At 39.3% G+C, this 24,678-nt stretch overlaps 1 protein-coding gene across 2 annotated transcripts; it reads right to left on the bottom strand.

Annotated features, from left to right (window-relative positions):
* Nucleotides 1–2,244: 2,244 nt before the first annotated feature.
* LOC116297090 (extracellular calcium-sensing receptor-like) lies at nucleotides 2,245–9,819 on the bottom strand. Of its 2 annotated transcripts, none has more exons than XM_031705243.2 (2): nucleotides 9,572–9,819; nucleotides 2,245–6,062 (listed from the first exon to the last, which is right to left on the bottom strand). In XM_031705243.2, the coding sequence occupies exon 2, from the start codon at nucleotides 5,607–5,609 to the stop codon at nucleotides 2,889–2,891; it is 2,721 nt and encodes a 906-aa protein (XP_031561103.2). In that variant the 5' UTR covers nucleotides 5,610–6,062; nucleotides 9,572–9,819; the 3' UTR covers nucleotides 2,245–2,888. The 2 variants fall into 2 exon arrangements, with proteins under 2 accessions (XP_031561103.2, XP_031561102.2); XM_031705242.2 differs by having other exon boundaries at nucleotides 9,589–9,819.
* Nucleotides 9,820–24,678: the final 14,859 nt, after the last annotated feature.

Raw genomic sequence — 24,678 nt, 5'->3', positions numbered from 1 at the left:
ATTCGTGGATAGGTACTAGTAGTCACATCAAAACAATCTTCAACAATCTATTGTTTAAACGCAAAGGATGATGGTCGTCGGACGGGGTCAAATCAACGCAAACTAACCGAAAATTGTTCTAAAATCCGTATCAATCCACGAAGAGAAGTAGAATAGCCAGAAAACGCTCAGAATATTTTTTAGTACATATTAACACATATTATATCTAAAAACCAGGCACAACCCTTTCTCAATCTCCTGGACTGCGAGTATTCCATCTAGACACAACCCTTTCTCAATCACCTGGACTGCGAGTATTCCATCTAGATACAACCCTCTGTCAATCATCTGGACTGCGAGTATTCCATCTAGATACAACCCTTTCTCAATCACCTGGACAGCGAGTATTCCATCTAGATACTATTCTTTCTCAATCGCCTGGACTGCGAGTATTCCATCTAGATACAACCCTTTCTCAATCACCTGGACAGCGAGTATTCCATCTAGATACTATTCTTTCTCAATCGCCTGGACTGCGAGTATTCCATCTAGATACAATTCTTTCTCAATCTCCTGGACTGCGAGTATTCCATCTAGGAACAATTCTTTCTCAATCACCTGGACTGCGAGTATTCCATCTAGATACAACCCTTTCTCAATCACCTGGACTGCGAGTATTCCATCCAGACACAACCCTTTCTCAATCACCTGGACTGCAAGTATTCCATCTAGATACTATTCTTTCTCAATCACCTGGACTGTGAGTATTCCATCGAGCTACAACCCTTTGTCAATCACCTGGACTGCGAGTATTCCATCTAGACACAACCCTTTCTCAATCACCTGGACTGCGAGTATTCCATCCAGACACAACCCTTTCTCAATCACCTGGACTGCGAGTATCCCATCTAGACACAACCCTTTCTCAATCACTACTCGCGTGTGTTCGGAAACCTATGACGTACTTCGTTAACCCTAGCGTCTCTCAATTACCTGGACTGCGAGTATCCCATCTAGACATCGCGATCGTCCTTGTAACCGATAGGATGGAAAAGTTCAACACCATCTATAATGAAATTTATTAATAAGAGTAAGCTTTGTCCTTTCAACTATTTGTGTAGTATAGGTTAATGCCGTCTAGAAGGACAAATACGGCATTTATCAGAGTAACATGTTAGTTTTAGTAGGTATACTATTTAGGTCACCCATCTAAGTGCTAACCCTCCCCAAACGGGCTTGACTTTGGAGGTTATTTGGGATGCCCGAGTTTTCCCCACTGGGCCACGGTTTCAGCAAATTAGCACAGCAAAAGCCATGAAAACAATGCACCAAATAGACTAGACTTTTTAACATCGATCATATTCTTAACCGATTCCGTGCGTGGCAGAGATGCAAGGGATTAGCCGATATGGTCTGGGGGCCGGCTAGTCTCTCCCCTGATGCTTCGGCTAGAACATTTTCTTGCGTAATTCGTACACCCAAGGGCAGAAGGATTTAATCGCCGTCAGGTCCGAAGTCCATACGCCGCCTCAGCTCTGCGGATGTCTCGGGGGTATGGCAAAGTGGAATCGTTTTTTTTTTAATATATATATTTCAGTCGCGGTGGGTTTGAACCCCATGTTATCCAGATAAGATTTTTCTTTTTTTTTTTTTTTTTTTTTTTTTTTTTTTGGCATGCATATTGTTATCAGATATATATTCGAGGAATAATTTTGTTTTTTAATATTTGAACCGGAAAAGGAAGAGTTTTCCAAACGAGTACGCACGATCGTATAAATCCTCCTTATTCAGTGGATAAATTTATTGGATAACCGCATCACTTTATCCACTGGATAAAGATTTACAGCTACGTCAAAAAAGGTTGAATACTGAAACTGCATATATACTGAATAGTGCATTCCAAGAACGAAGTGCATTGTGGGACATAGTGACAATGTCTAAAGTAGGATTGACATGGGCATTGTTCTCGCGCATCCTTCTATGCATGAATTTAGTGAACGCGGGCTCATCGTGATGACGTCATTCCAATGTTTTGATAAGCAAAACCTCATAACACGTCTTTAATCTCTTACAGCTCTAAGTGGAAGTCGGGCACCCCACCTTTTTGAAGTCGCTTTTTGAAAGTAATTTATGATACCTAACTTTAGAGGAAAAATCAAAAGCATCTGACGATGGGATCAAATCAAAATTACACATTTTGCGTATAATTGGAATAGAATTTCGCGTAACGCAAAGGTTTCAATTAAGTCCACACTAAAAGCACAGTAAAAAATATCTCTCATTTTTATTTCAAATTTCAAATGCTAACTTGGCTATTTTCTAATCTTCTGTAAAAAAAGGGGACGATCAACTTATTTTTTCAGTAAAATATTACCAATTTTTGACAGCTTTCTATGTTCACGTTGTTCGCGCGTTTTTACAGTAAAAAGGGTGAACTTCCACGTATTCTGAAGGCTAAACGAAGTCGGGGACCCCCATTTTTTATTTGGTTATTTTACTTCTAGTATGATGTTCTTTCATTGTGCAAAATTCAAAAAAATTTGACGATGGAATCTTTTGCCCATGAACGTCCTTAATTTAAGCTTATTTATGGCGTTATTTTTCTTGCTGATAGCCGCCTAAAAGTGATAGGAAACTATAGTTAGTATGTTATTTAACTATGATGAAACCTTATTTGCCGTGCAGTTTTTCCAATTTTTTTTTTCTTTTCAATTTCTTGATGCCATGAAATGTCAACTGTCTGATTAAGCGCCCCCTCTCTCCCACAAAAAAGAAAAAAACTAAGGTCCAAAATGCAGGACATTTAGATCAATACCAGAAAGCATTTGATACTATGATATCCATTTCCATTTTTTTTCCTGGGAAATAGCATGAAGTGAAAGGTGTCAATATTTGGTCAATACTTGCACCTAGGGTCTTAAAGCAACACAGCTATTCCGAGCGTTTTTCTCCTCAGCAAGTGGAGATGGCATTACATGATTCTTTGACGTGTCTTGGATTTCAGAGCACAGTTCAGGTGTCGCTGTAGCAGATTTCTCAGTGTTGATTGGTTCAAACTTTGTGACATTTAACGAGGTCAGACCTGTCGTTGTCCTTTGCATGTTATGGTTTGTTAATTGTGCTCTAGCATACTCTAGAGTGTTTTGCTCTGGATGGAAGAATATGATATACAATTTGGGGAAAAAGATACAGATGAGTAAACCATAAGAGCTTAGTAGGGTGGACGCGTTTGAGACTATTGCAACGTACCAGCCATCAAGCGCAAAGTCAACAGGATAGTACACGACCCAGGATAAAATGATAATGTACAGCGAGAAAACAATACAGCGACCTTCGTTATAGTTTTCGGGGATTTTTCTAGCTTTGAAAGAATAGGTGGTTGAGATAATAATGAGTATGAGAAGATAAAATAGCATGGTTAAGTGTAATCCCCTTCCTATACTACTCCGGTAGGGTAAACATCCTAAGATAATAGATTCTCCTGGTCTAATATTCTCCTCTACAACCGGAGGATCCATAACAATCGAGCATATTGACAGTATAAATTGTACAGTGTTGACCAAAATGACCCCACAAATAGAAGATTTTCCTTGTATCAATTTCTTGACAATTGTCGAATTGCGCCTTTGAAGTTTCGTCTGAAAAGCGTATAGAATCCGGGCAGTTTTGAGAAACAAAACAGTCACGCAAATGCTATACATAAGGTAGCGTAAAGGCGACAGTATGACGCAAAGGACAGGTGTTGGAACATCCAAATATAGAATAGCCAGTACAAAAAAGATTGCTATCGCTGCAATGAGGACAGTCGAAAGTTCTCGGTTTGATGCTTTTATGATTGGAGTGTTCCAGCTGCGTAGAAAAACGACAAAAGATCCGATGGACAGTAAGAGGCCGAATGCGGACATTGAAAGCAAAACAACAGCGACCGAGCTTGACCAAGTAAAATTACCAAAAGGAAGGGCGATGCATTCAGTTCTGTTTTCATTGGGTTTTTGTTTTTTCTCGCATTTTGTGCAGTTTTCTGAGTTTGCCTTGTAGCTTACAGCGTCTTCACAGGCAATGCACTTCCAACAGCACCGTGACGTCATAATGCGTTTGGTTCCGGGGAGACATGCATTGCTGCATATGGATACCGGGGGAGTATTGGCATCAGTGCTTTTTTTATTCCATCTGATAATTTTCCTGTCAATGTCCAAGGTTTTACTTTTGTTGTCTTTCCATGTGCCAACCACCTTTTTATCGTAGCTCAGCTCATTGGCAAAAAAAGTTTTCTTTTTTTGAGCGTTGATGATGTTGTACCACGAAAATAACGGATTGCCAACACTATCAAACCTGGTAGTTCCACTTAAACCTAGAAAATTAACGCTTTTCAAAAAGCGTGTCACTGTTAAGGGTTCTACATGATTATTAAATTTGGGGCATGAGCCAACTTGAGAAGAGGTTCCATTTGTACAGCCGTATGCTGCATGTAAAGCATGCGCAACGGCATAAACAGAATCAACTAATTTGGCACTAAACGCACTGTACATATGATCAAAAGTTTTATTCGACATGGTTTGATTTTCATGAATATGGCATGGCCTGTTGGAATTGTTGGCGAAGGAGCAAGTAAATTCAAGTTCCCAAAGCTCATTCCACATTTTGCTTTCCCGTGTAGTCCGTGGCGTCGCTTGCCTCATGAAAGTGCTAAAATCCTTGTAAGCTTCATGGTATGGAATTGTACCTAAGCAACCATCTAAAACACTTGTGTACTCTTCGAAAAACAATATCTCGTTCGTAGCAAGTGAATCACTAAGTAAATAAGTTTTTCCTTCTAACTTTTGCCTCATGGCTTCATCAAGGAATCTTTTCGATGGCTCTTCAGTTCCCCACAGAATAATCACTTTGATATTTTTCTCTTTCTTCAATCTGGTAACAATGTCCCTTATTCTGTTTTGATATCCAGTAGGAGTGAAGTATTCTGTAAATGCAATACAAAAGGTGGATCTCTCATCAGCTTCGTCTGCCAAGCCCCTAATACCATATCTTCCATAAGAATCATCTACCGCCACAGCTGCAACATATTTCCATTTGAAAAAGTCCACAAGATCAGCCAGTGCTTTTGCCTGATTAACATCCGGAGGAATCGTTCTGAAGAAATTACTGAACATTGGGTCGCTCAGTTCTTCACTCGAGGCGGCAAAGCTTATCAGAGGAACATTCTTGACATGAAGTAAACCTACGATCTTCAAGGCTGTACTTGAGTCTTGCGGACCAACCACTGCAGCTACGCGGTTTCGAGGAACGCCGCTGACAAAGTCATAAGCAGCTTTAACTGCCAATAGAGGATGGTTGCAATAATCTCTTATATCGTAACCCAATGTTATATTAGGTAGCAGATTGGTATCTTTGTTGATTTTGTCGATGGCGTAAGCGAAAACTTGAGCAAAGCCAAAACCTTGGCGGTCAAATTGTTCGCAAATTGCGCCATTATTGGGTTGATTGTTGAAGTGTATTTTCAGCAAAGCACCTATGATAATATTACCATCTTGAAAATGCCTTGTAGCGTTCGACAGATCTTGAACTTTCGATGTTGTCTCTCTTGTGTAGGATAAAACTAAAGTAACTAGAAATGCTTTTACCAACATCATTGATGATTGATTGCTGCTTTGTCTAAGTAAAGTCTTCTAGTATTTGTTCGTGATTTTGGCGCCGTATTTAGTGCAGTATCTTTGATGAATTGCGCTTTCTAGAATCAATGGAGATATGGCCCAGCTCCGTCGTTGAATCAAGTGAACTTATTTTCGGGCTTTCTTATCACAGCTCATTTGGATGACTTAAATGACGCCTTTAGTTTGTCAGCCAAACGCCTACTCTTAATGATTTTCAGCAGTTAATGAGTTTCTTATGCTAATTTATAATCCAATAGCACCTTGATCTTGTTTAAAGAAATAGGAGCATTCATTTATCATTATTCTGCTCTCGTGGACAGCTTTTTCCTGCTTAAAGCTAAGGTTTTAATTCGATAAATGTGCTGTCATATATGCTAGGGCTGGCGATAGTGTTATTGTCATCAGCACCAAGACTTGCTCAAATTAATAAACCTGTTTAAAAATAGAAAAGAAAAGACAAACACAAGATGAGTTTAAAGATGGTGATTTTCATTTGCTATTTAAGTGGATTTTATCATACTTAAGCCCAATGCTGCTTATCCTGTCAAAATATTTTCAAATTATAACTGAATCCTATTTCAAAAACTGAAAGGGTATCGAATGACTAACAATTGATTTTCTGTATAATGAGAAATGCCGGGTATAGCTCGAGTAGTGGCGATACATCGTGGCAATAAAGGTCTTATTTAATGCCAGTGTTCCTTCAGTTAGTACCTATAGTCATCCAGGAAATGACGGTGCGCACTTCACCCTTCTCTCTCCATTAGTGCTTTTTAAGAGTATGGAGATCCTGAGGATCGAATGAACCTCGAGTGAATCGCACGAAACTCTATTTCCTAAGGCTGGGCAGTGACATGTTTATTTAATAAATGGCAGCGTAAATCTCTCTTGGAATAATTTCCTTTTTTCTTGAATTTCAACTTGTAAGAAGAGCCATTTTTCGGAGCTCTTTCGAAATAGAAATAAACATTCAATTATATATAACCTCGTAGGATTTAATTTGAATAAAGAGGGATTGAAACAAAAGAAAAGGATGGATGGATGGACGGACGGACGGACGGACGGACGGACGGATGGATAAATGGATGGATGGGTGGTGGGTGGATGGACGGACGGACGGACGGACGGACGGATGGATGGATGGATGGATGGATGGATGGATGGATGGACGGACGGACGGATGGATGGATGGATGGATGGATGGATGAATGCTTGTATAGTCGCTCAGTCTGTGACATTACATCGCAGATTGGGCTCAAATAACTCGACGAATGAGGATAAAGGACGATGCAATAATTATCGGGAAGGGGGTTCTAAAATTCTCCAAATTTGGCTTAAATTGAAGCTAAACCCCCTGTGCTAAACGTAAAATAACTTCTCACCCCTCCCTTTTTGAAATGAAATAACTATCAACTCCCCCCCCCCCCCCCCCCCCGAACCCCCATACATCGCCACCAACGCCCCAGTGCTACGTATATGATTGGATCGAAACAGAAGTCATCAGTTTCACGGAAGAAAAAAGAAAATAAGAAAATAGCTGATAAACGCAAATCCAAGGCAACAGAACATACTTTAGGAAGAAAAGGGCATGTGTTATATTTCATCCCTTAGGAGGAAATCCTTCAGCAAATGATAATACAGCCCTGAGATATATGGCATCCCACAACTTGACTTTATTGATGAGGACGCTTTACTAATATTTACATCTCAAACTGACAAATCCTGCCTGAGGGATGTTCTTTCTTCGAAATGTTTTGTTGGGGAAGGCAAGGAGCTTGTTCAGAACTTCTGTTTTTATCCTTGACATAGCACTAAATATCATGAACATAAAGCTAGAAGGATTATCACAAAGCAAAACAAAAAAGACATGACATAGTCAGTTGTCTTATATACAGTCAATCAATGTGGCATAACTCCATCACAGTACAGTATAGAAAGTTGTGGCTTGTACTGTTTTTAGTTACTGTTTTTTTGTACTGTTTTTATTACAAAGGATACTTAGTTTATGCATTATATTTCAACACATATGGTTTTGAGGTTGCACCTGTGGCAAGTTGTGTTCTTTATACAGTAAAAAATATAACAATAAATGTTTATTTTAAATACATTTATATGCATCTTTTCAATTTTATAGTGAACAAAATCCCAAATTGACTTATGATCCCCCCTCTCCATATTTAAGCATTAGCTTCTAACCCCCCCCCCCCCTACCCTACACTCCAATTTAACTTTTGACCTCCCCCCCCCCCCCCCCCCCTCCCGATAATTATTGCACAGTCCCTAATTTTTAAGATGCATTTTTAAGTGATAAGGCCGGTAATTATATATTTTTCACTGGAGGAAGGAATGAAAATGAATAATAATGGAATGATAAATAGGAAGACACGAATCTACGCACGCTCCAACGAATGAAAAATAAACTATAGTCGAGTGATCATAAGTGAGCAAATAAATGAATAGATGGGAATAATAAGATCGGATATAAAGACGAGCTGATGTTGTTGATAATAACTATTCAAGCAGTCAGATATCATAAAAAACTTAGGATAATTAAAAAAAAAAAAAAAATCAATACTGTCAAACTGTTCCGTATTTTTTCAATAGGTTTTGCGTTTCATCAAAAATATTTTAAAATGTTATTATTTCAAAATATTTAAAATTGATTGATAACGATGATGGCATTCACAAATCACCATTGTGGACGCCGCATAATAGCATTTTAATTTCTGTTTTTATGCATATTTTTGTTTATTCATATTTCTTTAATTGTATTATTGTAATATTACTCGTTGTATATTCTTATTTAGGGCCCTACTGAAAACCACGTCCAGTGAGTAGGTTTCCCTCATTAAAGATTATCAACACACAATACGATGATATGACAGCTGACCAATATACTGCACATGAACGAGGGAATATGGTTTATTATAGTAAAAGTATCGGGTATGCTCGTTGGAAAATTTCAGAAATACCGATACCGGAATTTTTTTAAAAAGGTCGTTGTTGGACGATTTTGAACCCCTAAAAGATACCAAAATGTATGCTGAAAATCTAAATTTCAATTTTAACGTCCTAAAAGATACCAAATCGCTGATTTGGAGATACGACGACCAAATACCCGATACTTTTACCACGGAGTCACCCCCTCCCAGTCGTTTAAAGATCGACCAAAATAAGTTTGACGTTAGACTCAAGCGCACACTTGGATACACTTATGAAGTTCGACTTTTGAATTTAGTCTTAGCTTTTTTAATTAATAATCGATGTTGAATTATAAAATTTATATTGTTTGAAGTTATACTCAAGTCAAGTACAGGTTTGATCCTCACGTATCCGGATTTTTTTTTAAAAAAGAATTTTTTGTTTGCCTGTTGGCCTTCCGTCCACCCGTATCCGGTGTATATATTACTTGGAAACTCGACTTTTTTCGAAAACCTAGACTTAACTGTATTGGATTACCCTTTGTTCCAAAACCAAAATGACACGAATTTGTTTTAAGAGCGTTTTCCTCTCCTACTGGTGTATTTATCGTCATATTCCTGCTGGACGGGCGAAAACGTTTCAAAAACATTAAGAATGGACGATATTATTTTTGAAAACGGAATAAAAAACTCTGTTTTGAAACGCAAATGGATACGTGTGGACGGTGCAAAAACCTTTTAAATTATAAATTCATAATAATTGTTTAAAACAAGGTATAATCTAGCTAAAGGTAATAATTATCATCAGTCTAAGAACTACGTGTAATTCATTTCTTTTCTTTATCATTTTAAAACTAAACTATATAGAAAGTAAATCCTAAACTTTCTGGGGAAAAAGGTAACTGGTTGTGAATTGGTTGTCGTATCTTTTGGTGTAAAATGCAAGTAAGACACACGTTAAATAATGTAAAATTATATATACTTTGTAATGAGCTAGTGATAGAGTAAACTTAATCTTACCAAAAAGTATATCTTACCAATATCGTTGCACAACCTGTGATATTAACGGTAGAAGAACAAGTCAACAGCCTATTGTTTTACCAAACCGCCTCCAAAAGCACTGAATAAGCGTCGCCGTTAACTATGATTCAAGGGGGGTTACGCTATTTAGCTCTACCTGGCTTGTTTGCGTCTTTTATCTCTATTCTCGCGCACCTGCTTTTCCAGCTTGTAGTTCAAAGAGCAGATCAAAACAGCCTCCACTTAGTATGATGTCTTCATCAAAACGAAAATTTCTAGTTAACGTCATAAAATATATAATCAAAAAATGACAGCCTTTCAGGGGTCAATGGTAATATGAAAGCAGAAATGACATCCCACATGGTGAGTTCGCAGGTGTGTGGACACATACTTTTTTTTAATTACGTGTTATTAAGCTCAGAATATTTCTCAAAAAATAAATCAATTAAGCAACACGAAATCTTTTATATTAATCTTACATTTTATATTCTAAGACCATCTTCCTGTCTATGTTTTATCCGACTGTCATCAAACAGGCTTGTACTTTCGATAAACGATTAAAGATTCATTATGTTGAAAAAGACAATCATATCGAACTTTTTTTTATGGAGACTGATTAAATAATGCCAGCTGATTTTAAACGTTTTTTAGCCAATCAGAATCAAGAAAATTTGCAAAGCTGAGGTGCCACTTTTCCTCTTGAAATTATGGATTTCCAAGACACCAAATGAAAAAAATTCCCGTTGCTATTAGGGGGTCGATAATAGTAACACAATAACCAATGATTATTATATATTTTTATTGCAAAGGTGGACAGGTTTTTATTTTTCACCGGCCAATTTTTGTAGGCTTCAGGACACCTCAGTTTTGCAGTGACGTCGTCCATTCCATCCATCCATCCATTCCCTCCGTCCGTCCGTCCGTCCGTCCGTCCGTCCGTCCGTCCGTCCGTCCATCCGTCCATCCATCCATCCGTCCCCATTTATTCGGTTCTTTTTTCCTTCCTTCCTTGTTTCCTTGAACTGTTTCGTTCATTCACTCATTCATTATTCACTTTCATTGTACTTCAACCCCCTCCCCGTTCTTTCTTCTTTCTTGTCATTGACACACATCAGCCTCAAACGTTTCCGGATCAAATAAATCTTTTCAAGATAGTATTTACTGTCTATCGTGGATGTAAGGTGTCGATCTGCTATATTCATATGTTATTAAATCATCAACTACTAAGTCCACTAAACGTCAGAGAAGGGCGATAGTTGGCGCCTGATTATAATCCGATAGATATAGGTTACACGCTGGTAACTATAGCTGCAGATAACTAAATCTTTACACCGCGAATTCAAAACACGAATATGCCAACGCCAAGTTAATATATCATATATATGTTATGGCTTATCTCTCGCTACGCATTAAGCAAATATTATTGTCGCTCTCTCTCTAGGATTCTCATTAACCGTTCCCTTGAGTATACGCAAACGTTCTCATTGAAGTGCAAGCCGTCTTAACAAATGAATAAATTTTCCTCTATTCTTATTATAGTTGATCTTTTGCCGTCCTCTCATATAGGTTCGGCCTTTTTACGATATTGAGGTTATTGGTGAAGTTTGTTTAAATCTATTCATCTTATAGCTAATTCATCTGACATCTGATTTGTCGACCAGCTGGCAGCCCATATTATTAGCACCGACCTGGCCTTAGCTTAATAGTTGGTGCTATTTTTCCTGTTTAATAAACATTTGCGGATCTCATTTACGTGAAGAGGATGGTATTTAATATCTCTTGAATTGATGATTAAGCCTACAGGATCTCTACCCGATTTCAAAGCCCTTATAAATAAATAAGAATGGTTTTTACTTTCTGATATTTCTTTTCGTTGCTGATCTAATCAATATAGAAATCAAGAAATGATGACGTCAACCCAGGATCCTTGTTAAACGTCAAATCAAATAGTGAATACCTCTATGAGAATTAGCTCAAAATGCCTGAATCTTGGATGCAGACAAACTAGACTCTCATTCTTTTACCATCAAACTGTCTGAGTGCGGAATGCTCGACGATGAAGAACGTACCCACACATCTTGACATTGATTATAATTTACATAGAGCCGAGCCGTGAGTTAATACGAAGTATAAATGACTAGTATTACTGCACCGAGAAAAGCAAAACATGTTCTACATGAACTGATATTTGTAACTTACCAAGTTTGTTTTTTGGAAATGAGTCTCAGAAAAAGAATTTTACTTTTAGGTTTTACAAGTTTTTTCAGCGTCTTTTTTTAGACCATTAGCGAATGAATTTTCAACTGGATGGATTGGTTTAAATGGTTTTCCGTATGAAGCATTAACAATACGAACAATAGATCTGGGTACTATGTGCCTTAGGTTAGGCTTGAATATCGTTACAATCAGAAACGGTTCCTCGAATTGAATAGTCCTCGTTTTTCGAGGGTTGGTTAACATGTGGCTTCCAACACCTGCACATCCAAAGTAACAAAAAGACGCCAATAGCCAGAGCAAGATAAAAGGCACTTAACCGAAGGCAAAAAAATATTAAATATTAAAAATTGAATCGATCTAGGGCACTGTTCATAATTGTGTCATTGTGAAGTACTATAATTGAATGACGACGAATTGCAAATAGTCTTGACTAGAAAATCATTAGACCTGTGTGTGGTTGCATGGGAGTCAGGAACTTCGCTGTTGTTATATCCTATGAAATTCTATATTTTCTCCGGTCCGGTATCCTAAAAAACCGTGCGTTCTGATTGGCTGTTTGAGCGGGCGGTATTTTGTCAGTATCTGCCCGCGCTCGCGGTCCGGTATCCTTTGCCGCTAAAGAACAAAACAAAATGATTACAAAAACAAGTAAAAAAAAAAAAGATACGGGAAAAAAAAAAAAAAAGTTATTTGCTACATGTCCTATATAGTCGGTCCGGATAGGGAAAAACTGTGTCCTCGTATATTCAAGACCTCAGGCACAGTTTTTCCCTATCCGGACCTCCTGGCCTACATTTTCTCATAACTTTGATTTTTTAAAAGTTAGATCTAAAAGTTCGGTGGAAAAAAATGTTATCGCTAACCACTACTGCAAGTACAGCAATGGCGCAGCTCAACGGAATCGAACTGAAAGCATGTTACTATTTAACCAACTTTTCAGGACTCTATTTAAACTACCCTTGCTAAACTAGATATATAAATATTGACTTAAATAAATAAACTAAATAAATAAAATGTAGATGTAGATTAGGGTTTTCGCAGGCGGATAAATACTGACTTCAGATTCAGTGTATAGGAAGCAAGCTTCTATTCGACAGGAATATTCTCCAACACATTTAATGACTCAGTGTTTGGCGTCGTTTTGGAATTGAAGGTCATCAAAGAGATATATGTAATGGACTCGACCGAAAGTCAAGTAAAAAACGCTACTTTTGATAAAGCTTGTCCGGAAGACCATCAGAGACAACGAAATTTGACAAGCACAGGAAATTAAAGTAACTGAAAATATAGCATGATGCGCAGGTGGTTTCTGGCGTAAGGCGGAAAAGTTAAGAAAGTTCGGCTTCAATAAAGCAGTAATATAACTAATATTACATATAAATGAATAAATATATTTTGCAATACATATAGAATATGATAATAGTTAGTGAAAAATTATATGTCATGTAGTGCTTTTTTTGGTACGATTTCAGGTAGTTCCGGACCCTTGCTACTGCGCATCCATTTTGCGCATCTCGTTTTTTACCCTTTATTTGCGCTGTTTTGAAAATTGATTTAAATAATGTCAAAATTTGAATCCTTTCCTATAACTTAACAAAGTATTTCGCTAATTCATGGACCTTTTGGGGCAAAAATGAAATGTTTTCAAAACATGCTTAGATTTTCATTGCCTGACTTGATCACTCTTTTGATTCAAAACAACAAAAAAGTAACAAAAAATGAATTTGACATGTTATTCTCAAAATCAATTCGAAATACGTCTTAGATTCTCTGGAGATTACAAAGACGATTTGACATGTTTTCAGATGGAGGTTAATGTACTAGAACCCAGTCCCGCGCGGACAGGATTTGTGTTTTTTGACCAAAAACTTGGATTTAGTCGCTCATAGCTCGTCTATTAGTACGGTGACCCCCATTTTTTCCCTTTTCATTCGGAGCTAGATATCATATTCTTTGGATTTAGCGCGGAAAGAAAAAAATCATAGTTAAAATTGTTATGAATTTTCAACATTTTTACAACTACACACGCATATAACTGCGCCGAATTACAAGCAATTTCGCTTCTAGAATTAGCTTTTCACACTACTTGCAAAAGATTGGATGGATTTTTTATCTAGATATGTTTTCTAGACTCAGCACCTATAGTTTAAAACAGTTTTCTGTTTTTCTTTGTTAAATCGATTCGAGTAATTCGAATTTATTAAAGGAGGCAGATTTTCGGCAAAAACGCGCGGAAAACTGAAAAATCTCTCCTTTTTGAAGCCTTATATCTCGATAACCAATACGGCGACCCCTTTTCTTTTTTCATTATTTGAATACCCTAACAATGAACTTCAAATGACAGAATTTAAAAAAAAATTCATTGAAGAATTTTGAAGATCCGGTACTAGCCTTAAGAATGCTATAAAGATGTTGATGTTCAAAACTGCAGAGCTCTACCACTTTAAAAAAGTGTGTTCTTGGCTAAGCCTAAATTATCTTTTTAGCATATTTTATTCTTTATCCCTATTTTATCCTCCAAAATAATGAACAGCTTCACTTATTAATTGGAATAAATTCGCTGAATTTCATTTTCAATTACAGATTTCAAATTTTTTTCTTTCTATTTTTTAGGAAAAACTTGCCTTTGAGATGCTTGCGTTGCTTTGCAGTTTAACTTCCTGTTATCACTGACTCTTATGCACAACAACAACTATGGCCAGAACATCAATGGTATCCAAGCGAGAAATCTTCGATTAAAAATTTCGTTGTTTACGCCTAAAAGGTCGCGTTTTTTTACTTCTCCTTTCCAAATTAGTTAAATTATCATTTCAAATGGTCCCGAAAAATTAAGCTCGAAGGAAAACGAAAAACAACACACGCTCAAAAAGATTACAAGTCTGTCGAGTATTTCAAAAGTAAAAAGGAGAAAAATAAGTTCGTGTAAAACCGTTTGGTCAGTTTTAATTATTTTTAATTCGGTGCCGATAGTTGACGTTGTTTATAATTTTGGCGTCGTTCATTCTTATGAATTATATATGAAGGCACCAACAGTAGTTTTAGCTCAAAGGATTCAATTTTAAGTGCCACTAAAGGAACCTTTTAAGGGTACTTTAGTTTGTTTTTGTTTTTTTTTCTTTTGCCATAAGGCTCTGTTTTCTAAGTGGTCGTGCAGAATTCGAGATAAGGTTTTGAATTCAAGTAATTCAATACCACCTACGGTTTCTATCTGATAAGTCTACTGTCTTTGGCTGGAAAATTAAAGCGTGGTTCTCTTTGAAGAGTGTTTTAATGGTAGGCACTTTTAAAGCATATCAAAGAAAGAAAGAAAGGAAAAAAGAAAAGAAAAAAGAGAGAAAGAGAAAGAGAAAGAGAGAAAGAAAGAAAGAAAGAAAGAAAGAAAGAAAGAAAGAAAGAAAGAAGAGAGAGAGAGAGAGAGAGAGAGAGAGAGAGAGAGAGAGAGAGAGAGAGAGAGAGAGAAAGAACTACAATTACAAAAAAATACAAACAAAAACAAACAAAAGAAAAGAAAAGAAAAAAACAGCTTGTTTACGCTGTTTACCAAATATAACATGACAGATACATGAACTACTTAGTTAGCATATGATGACAGAGTGACAACGTTTGCTATAGACCTGCGTTCAGTGGTAGCGTGTCTTCTGTTTCAGCAGTTTCGAGCGAGGATCGTATTTATTTCATTTAATGCGCCTTAAATCGCTGATTAAAAAAACACTATATATTAATATAAAATTTACAGCGCCAAAGACACTTTAACGAAGAAAAACTAGAAAAATAATGAGACAGGTGAAACCTTAACTACATTTTATATATTTACATATCAATAATATTCATGCATCAACTATTTAATACGTTACCGGTTATATTTTCCGTATCACTCGCTATCAGTTACTTTTATTTACATGGTTACCAATGTCAAGAATCAACCAATTTAATCGGGCATCCTCGTTTTTTACCTCTATATCTTGACGTCGTGCAGAAGTATATTCCTTATCCTAATTGTAATTATCACCGAATATTAACATACTCTACATAGCTTCTGTTATGGTAATAATATGATATTTGTACTAGGTATAAAAGATGCTTGGGAAAACTAACCTTTTTGTTTGGTATCTAGACGAAAAGCTTGAACGATGACAGATGCAATGACTTAAGGCGCTGTACTTTGTTGAATACACTTACAAGTCAAAATATAAATTGGTATCGCGGATTGATATTTTATCTGATAAAAATAAACGACAACTCGTAAAGAAGCGCAAATGCATATTACAAGCCGCCGAACGGAAAGAAGAAAGGGAGAGGGAAAGAATGGCGGAAAAAAATTAAAAGAAAGGAAAATAAAGGATGAAGAAAAAAGAAAAAAAGAAAAAAAAGAAAAAAAGAAAAAGAAAAAAGAAAAAAAGAAAAAAAGAAAGAGAGAAAGAAAAAAAGAGATAGGAAATTGAACGTGAGAGAGAGAGAATGTTTTATAATGTTGCATCCAATTGTATACTTACCTGAGTTAGCTTTTCTCGGTATTCTCGGTTTGAAGGGCAATATTCTTTAAATTGTTATATCTGTACTCTCAACATCAGCTGCGTATGCTCAACGAATGAATATATTTGTTATAACAGCAGTAAATACTAATTGAAATTCCCCCAGTGGGGTTAGCTTTCTTTCTGTCAAACATCAAAGATACGGTTATTGGAAGGTGTTCCTTTTGACTTTCGCGCCTTATAAGGAGATTGTGGCGTCAATATCAATGGGGAAACTCAGGAGGTGATTGGTCTAGTTATCTTCAGTTTTGTGTTGTTTCAGCGCATGCGCAGCTTTTAAATTATAAATTATAAATTCTTATGAGAAGAATTCGTACCAGAATGTTGGAAAATCTAAAAAATATTGACGGTCACGAATATGGAACACTAAAATGATAATGATAATAGTTATAAAAAGTAAACGGCTTAAAAAATATGTAGATTATTAAGTGTTGTTTCATATAGTGCAAACAATATAATCCGTGAAACACTAAGTACTAAATAGTACAAAATAGTGCTAATTAAACAATAGAAAACAATGGAATTTGCATGAAATTGTGCTATTTAGTATTACTAAAGTTTCACGGTTATATTGTTTGCACTCTCTATATATTACACTAATTTCTATTCATGTCATTTGTGCATATTACAATACAGACTGAGAATAGAGATTAGTTGAGATATTTGAGCCTGGAGGACGAATTGACAGTGACGTTTTCTAGTTCTCCCCCGGCCTTTTTATATTTACTTAAATAAAAGGAAGCAATGCAAAGTTAAATCATATTAGAAAAAAGTATGTAGAGAAAAATGACAAGTATTTATGTTGGTGACTGATGTGTACAGGATAGAGAGATTTTTGATTTATTTACTATCAGATATATGTTACACACGGTACTTTTGATCCCGTTCGAACCAATAGTTGACACGTTTTTGCTGGAACTTATATTTACTGCTTCTTTCTTTGAGATCTATGCTCAGTACATGTGTGTAAGAATATATCCCTATCTATATCTACTGGTTACAAAACTACTATCTGGTTACATGAACATTTCGTCACACACTCTAATATTTACATAAAGACTTAGTCACGAAATGCCGTACTAGTTTTGTGTCTCACATACTCCCCCACTTAAAATGATGTCCTCCTGGACATGACAAAACACTAAACATAAATCAGACGTGTACACTATTCAAAGACTATCTACAGATTATAGAGTTCAAGTGAATTGGGTTGATCAGGCCCAATCAGTTCATTGCTGTCTCGTTTTCTATAGTCCATATGACTTCTCTTGTCCGCCGGCGCTGGGCACGTCGTCTCTCTAATGTTTCGTGTAGTAGGACGTGTGTAGTCCCTGACTAATCATTGTGTATTTGACACAGTCCCGTTCCAGTTTTTTTTTTTTTTTTTTTTTTGATAAACTATAAGAATAATATGCTAAAAATATATCTGTTAGTACTGCGGGTTGTAAGTGTTGTAGCCATTAAACTGTTGGCGATACACTGTCCATGGGTATACAGGTTGGTTGTAAGGTTGTTGAACTTGTCCTTGTCTAGACAAGACTGGTGGGTTGATGAAGGTCCCTCCGTGTGCAGGAGCGGGGTAGTGATACGTCCCTCCGTAATAAGGGTAAGCTGCGATACCATTTGCATGGTACCAGTTAGTCATTGGTGTCCCAAGAGTGTTGTAGGTTAGCGTCTGTGGAGGGCGTCTCTCGCGGACTGGTCTGCCTTCCGGTTCTGTAGGAGGAACTGCTTCTAATTCTGTGTCAGGTTCGCCTACAGTGATGAGCTGAGGTTGAGCGTCCTCAAGGTTCTGAGCTTGGTCATGGCTTGCGTAGTCTTCCTGAGGTAGATTGTCTTGCTGGGATACCTGGTCTTCTTGTGGGGGGTCTGTTTCCGCTGACTCATTATGTTCACGTTCATTAGTTGCTGGATTCAGTTCGTTTGGTAAAAACCCTCTAAACTGTTCTTCTGACTCGTCATCAGATGGACTGTCATTAGTTAGAAACTGAGGTTGTGTCAAGGCCGGTCTATCTTGATTCTGGTTTGCTTGCCTTTGTTCCATTTGTAGCTGGGTGTGGCCCAGTGGAAGTGAGTCACATGGTAGGAGTAGATTCCTGTGGAGTATTCTTCTTTTACCGTCGATTGGGCGTCCTTCCGGTCTCACAACGTATACCGGGATTCCCTCTCTCTTTTGTACTACCACATGAACCTTGTCCTCCCAATGTGATCTAAGCTTTCCTGGCCCTCCACGTTCAGAGAGGTTCCTGACCAAAACGCGGTCACCTGGCTGCAACTGTGTGTAGTGAACCTTCTGGTCATAGTTCTTCTTTCCTCTAGAGGTAGAGATATCAGCATTTTTCGCTGCCTTCAGGTATGCTTCCTGCATTGCTGTGTGCCATTTCTTAGCGAACTCGGTGTAGCTGGATGTTCCCTTTTTGTTTGATGTTCCGAGAATTATGTCGATCGGTAGTCTTGGAGTCCGGCCAAACATCAAATAAAATGGCGAGTAACCAGTTGAGCTGCTTTTAGTACAATTGTACGCGTGCACTACTTTATTTAGCGAGTCTTTCCATCTACTTTTCGCGGTTTCAGGCAAAGTTCTTAACATCGACAGCAGTGTCCGATTGAAGCGCTCTGCTTTCCCATTGCACTGTGGGTGATATGGAGTCGTCCGCACTCGAGATGTTCCTGATAGACGCTGGAGTTGTTGAAAGAGTTTGTTCTCAAATTCCTTTCCTTGATCGTGTACGATTGCACCAGGAAATCCGAATCGGAGAAAGAAGTCGTTGTACAGTCGTTCAGCTGCAGTTGCTGCTGATTTGTTTCTAGTTGCATATGCCTGCGCAAAGCGAGTGAAGTGATCGACTACTACCAGTATGTACTCATAACCACCCACGCTGCGCTCTAGATGAAGGTAGTCCACAGAGATTAGTTCAAAAGGCGCGGATGTGCTGATGGGTTGCAGAGGAGCACGAGTCTCTCGATTCGGTTTGCGTTGCTTGATACATTCGCATACGTGAGATACAAAATGAGTGATGTCTCTCTCCATGTTTGGCCAGAAGACTCGTTCACGTGCGAGGTGTACAACCCTCTCTGCCCCTAAATGTCCCATATCCTTGTGGAGTTCCTTGAACACTAAGTTGTGGTATTGTGGAGGAAGTACAAGCTGTTTATACTCTCCAATATGTCGGCGTAGTAGTCCACAGTCGTCTATATGTAGTTTATTCCAGTGTCGAACCAGAGATTTTGTCTGTGGTTGCTCCCTCCTCATCTCTCTGACTGTGGGGCAGCGTCCTTCAGTCTTCATGGCTAGTACGCGTCCTATTGCTGGGTCTTGTCGTTGAGCTTCCAAAATGGTATCTGTTGGGAGGCCGTTAATTGTCACTCCACTCAACATTTCTTCATCTGGAGTTATTAGAGTACCACCCACTGCTGCTATCCAGACGGCTTCACCTTTCTCTTGAGCATGGAGTCCATTGAAGGCCGCTGAGACGTCTTCTCTCGTTGTCGTGGTTGTGCAGGATTCCATGTAGGTGTTGATGTCAAGAGGCATTCTCGAGAGAGCATCGGCGTCACCATTTACGCTACCTGGGCGATACTTGATTGAAAACCTGAAATCAGCAAGTTCTGCTACCCAACATTGGCCGGTCGCGTTCAATTTAGCTGTCGACAGTACATACGTAAGGGGATTGTTGTCTGTGTAGACGGTAAACTGCGGTGCGTAATAGAGATATTCGCGGAAATGGTTACAAATAGCCCATTTTAATGCTAGGAATTCTAGTTTGCCTGAATGTAAGTTGTAATTCTTCTCAGCCTTCGTGAGTGCCCGCGAACCATACCCTATCACTCGCATAATACCGTTCTGCCTTTGATAGAGCACGGCTCCTAATCCCTCCTTTGATGCATCTGTGTGCAGTACAAACGACGTGTTGTAGTCTGGATAACCAAGTATGGGTGGTGTAGCCAAACAATTCAGCAGCTTCTCTAAGGCTTCCTGATGCTTGGCTGCCCAGGTTACTGGTTGCGAGGACGAAACGGCAGGCTGACTTCGTTTTCCACGGCGGAACGTTTTCTTGCACTGTTCTGGTGTGCTAGTTTCGTTTCGTCCTTGTAGGAGTTCAAACAGAGGACACGCAATCCTTGAGAAGTCCTGAATATATCGCCGATAATATCCGACCAGCCCGAGAAGTTTTCTTACATCCCCGACTGTTTTGGGTTGCGAGTTTTTCAGTACTAGTACTGCGGCAACGTTCGATGGGTCGGGTTTATATCCTTCTGCGGATACGATTTGTCCCAGGTAACGGACTTCTCTTTGAAACAGCTTACACTTAGCAGGTTTTAACTTAATACCATGGGATCGTAAACGACGTAGAACCTGTCGGATGTGCTCGACATGGTCCTCAAAAGTCCTACTGTACACGATGACGTCATCGATGTAGGGGACGCAACAGTCATCTCGCATGTCGTGGAGACAGCCTTCCATGAATCGTTGGAACTCAGCAGGCGCTGTCATTAAACCAAAAGGAATTCTAACCCATTCATAGAGGCCCCATGGAGTCACGAATGCTGTAAGGTTTCGACAAGATGGATGGATGAATCCTTGGTGATAGGCTTTTCCTTGGTCCAACAACGAGAACCAGCTGTTCCCTCCAAGGTTCTCTAGAGTTGTCTGCACACGCGGCAGTGGGTGTCGGTCTGGAACTGTGCGCTCGTTCAGCTGACGATAGTCGACACACAGACGTAGGCTGCCATCCTTCTTACGAACGCACACTACTGGTGAAGAGTAAGAGGATCTCGAGTGTCGTATCCAGCCACGGTTTAGAAGGTCCTCCACGTACTGTTTTACCTCAGGATACAGAGGTCTCGGGATTGCTGTGTACGTTTTCTGGACTGGTCTGGTGTCTGACAGGTTGATAGACATTTGCAGCTCTTCAGCACAGCCGATGTCGTGGTCGTCTTGGGAGAAACTGTGGGCCTCTTCTTTGAGCATGCTCAGAGCGATGTTCTTTTGCTCGTCTGTCAGGCCGTCTACGCTAGGTAGGTGGGAGATTTCCTCGGCGCTAAAATCCGTTTCGCTGGGTGGTGTCGCTTGTTGACATGGTAGATCTCTCCGTGTTACCTCGACAGGTGTCACCGACCGTACTTGGTAGAGGCTACCGAGAACAGTGTGGCCCTTAATACGTACGTCATGGTCAGAGTGGTTCTCGACACTGATTTTCACGCGACTGGATGAGCCTCCCGAGATAGTCACTACAGATTCTGGTACATTTATTTCACTCGGCCACGAGGCTTGGGGGTCTGGTTCAAACAAAACTGGAATCTTACCCTCAGTCGGACCAACCTTTGCTGAGCACTTTATAATTGTTGCTTGCTTTTTGGGTATTACAATGTCTCGCTTGCAAGTTTTAATTTCGGCAATTTCGCAGTATGGATCAACCGCGCGCAGCGTACTCACTAGCCCTTCTACGTCGCTTCTTTTCAGATGAGTCATTGTCGCCGCCACACTGTCTACTATTCCGTCCTTTGTTTCCCCTTCACGTTTAACAAGTTCTGCGATAACATTGTACCCAATAATAGGTGTGTCTAATTGGTCTCGTGAAACCAAGAAAGGAACTTTGACTTTAGCTCCCTCTCCTCCTGACAAAAGCTCAAAGTCTATTTCGACCCAACCCTCAAATGGGAAAGGGGTACCGTTGGCCGCTGTCAGGTTTAGATTTTGCCCATCTAAAAGTTCCCCTATTTTACGCACGGTAGTCCCATCCATTTGTTTGTCAATCCAGTCTTTGGGGAGGATAGAAACCTGAGCCCCAGTATCCCATAATGCATCAGTTTTGCGACCATTTAACAAACAAGTTATCATGCATTTCTTCCCCACCAAATTAACAACTTTGGTGAGTTGTCCTGGCGTGAGGTGTGTGCGGTAAAATCCTTGTTCTCTCATCTCTTCATTCTCTTGCTGGGTGAGATAGCCTATTGCATTGCAAAGTGTTTTGTGCTCATTCCAATGTGCAAACTTACACGCACTTGAACAGTAATTAACACTTTCGCATCCCGAACAAAGTATGACTGTTTCTTGTTTCCCTTGTACTCCGCACGACACGCACACATGGGACTCTTTGTTTTCCCGGACTACTCCCTGTCCCCCGGGCGTAGCCGTCGGGAGTTTCCCGACTTTGTTTTGCAACCCCGCGCGAAGTGTTCACCCGATCCACATTTAAAACAATGACTACAACTTTCAGCGTTGTTTTCTTCACATTTAGTGCAACGGCGAACATTCCTCTCTTCCTTCCTTCTTTCGCGCGGTTTATTTAAATCCGATCGAATTGCAGCCACTTCAGCCTGAAGAGCCTTGAGCGTTGCCATGTAGCTATCTTCACTCTGTGCTTTCCCACTGCCATGGTTCTTTGGCGCTGGTATTTTTCTATCGTTTTGTTCGACAGGAGCGTGAATTTGATTAACGAGCGCTTTGCGTGACCCAGGACTCAGCTTACTCATGCGCTCAGACTCTTCCGACGCCGCAGCATTTAATTTCTCCATTAGCTCTTCGTCACTAGCGTCAGCGTTTAACAGATGTGGCCGAAGCTTTGTGCGTATGGATTCCGACTGCAGGCCGGTCTCGATCACGTGGCGAAATAAACCATTTACTAACGCAGAGTCATACTTAACAGTTCCTTCGTTCGTTTGCGATGCAAAGAGAACTTGTTGGCGCAAATCCATGACTCTAATTAGAAAATCTTGCGGAGACTCCTTCGCAGCCTGACATGCCGTTGTCAATTCTTGGTAAAGCTCTGTACTAGATTTCTGTTTATAATGTGCTTTTAGAATCTGCTCAAGTTTTCCTATCGTTAGCGCTGGCATCATTTCTAAATAAGATCTTAATTTAAGTGATGGACTAATCGCTCTGATCACGCCTTCGATTACTTCTGTCTCGCTGTATTTGTTCTTAAGACCAACCTCGATTTGCCTCAAGAGACTTACGAGAGACAAGCGGTCTTTGTGCGTATCTCCTCCAATCATACCAATGATACGAAAATCGCGCCTGAGTGCATTTCGTACATCTACGACGCCTACGTCACTAAGAGTACATACCGGTTCGATTGCTTCCTGTTTTGATGATTTGTTACCTGGTTGTAGAGATACCAACTTTTCGTTTGCTTCGTTGATTTGCTTCTGGTAATCCTCCATCATCTTCTTGAAGTTCTCTTGCATCTTCTCTAGTTCTTTCTTCGCTTTGTCGTATTCAGCATCCTTCTGCGCTGTGTTGCTCTCCTTGGTGAATTTGCCGATGTCTTCAATGACTAACTGTTTGTCCTCTGAGTTCTCTATTACTTCTTCGACTGTCCTCCGTATTTTCCTCGATAACTTTAGTTTTCCTTCATCTTCACAAGGCACCTTGAGGTGTTCTGCTAACTCCTGCAAGCGTTCTAGCGACAAATTTAAAATTTCTTGCTCCAATCTCAACTGCTGAGCCTCTAAATCAAAATCCATCGTAGCCGGCTTGGTCTGTTATTACACCACACCCCCAAATCTTGCAAAACCACGTTCTCTAAAGTTTTCTGGCGTTCAAACGGACATTAATTTCTCTTAGGCCACGTACATCAAGTCTTCAGTACCATACGAAGGGAATGCTTGACTTATTTGCGATGAAAGCATTCAAAGGAACGCTAATTTCGTATCCATGTGCGTCCAACACAACATCAACTTCTTCGACCACGAGGTCAATCGTCTTCCAGGTCTCGAGAACCGCCTTTTTACGAGAAATTCCTCGATTAGCGGTCCTGGCAGGGTCGCCAAAATGTTACACACGGTACTTTTGATCCCGTTCGAACCAATAGTTGACACGTTTTTGCTGGAACTTATATTTACTGCTTCTTTCTTTGAGATCTATGCTCAGTACATGTGTGTAAGAATATATCCCTATCTATATCTCTGGTTACAAAACTACTATCTGGTTACATGAACATTTCGTCACACACTCTAATATTTACATAAAGACTTAGTCACGAAATGCCGTACTAGTTTTGTGTCTCACATATACAAAATACTGAAATATATATTGATATCATAGAAATGAAGAAAAAGCAGAATAGAACTCTAGTTGAGATAAGACTCATATAGTACGCTAGAAATCATTATCGCCGACAATAAGGACTGGACGGGATTTCAAGTCCGCGCAATTAGTTCCAGTCGGAGGCGCAGCCAATCAATGGGCCATTTTTTGGGTCACAAGATGTTACTTGAAACCTGGTTTAAAAGTCCTGTGAAAGGACTGAATTAATTTTCTTCAAGTCCTTGGACTGGATCAACATTAGTTCAGTTCAGGGACATATCTGTCCCTTAAGTTTTTCAATCCTAAACAAATAACCTCCTGAATAA

This window comes from Actinia tenebrosa, unplaced genomic scaffold (assembly GCF_029948245.1).
Source record: "Actinia tenebrosa isolate PJP-AT-01 unplaced genomic scaffold, QUT_ActTen_1.0 PGA_scaffold5__44_contigs__length_20552954, whole genome shotgun sequence".
Lineage (NCBI taxonomy): Eukaryota > Metazoa > Cnidaria > Anthozoa > Actiniaria > Actiniidae > Actinia > Actinia tenebrosa.
This window is presented reverse-complemented; position numbering and strand designations above follow the sequence as displayed.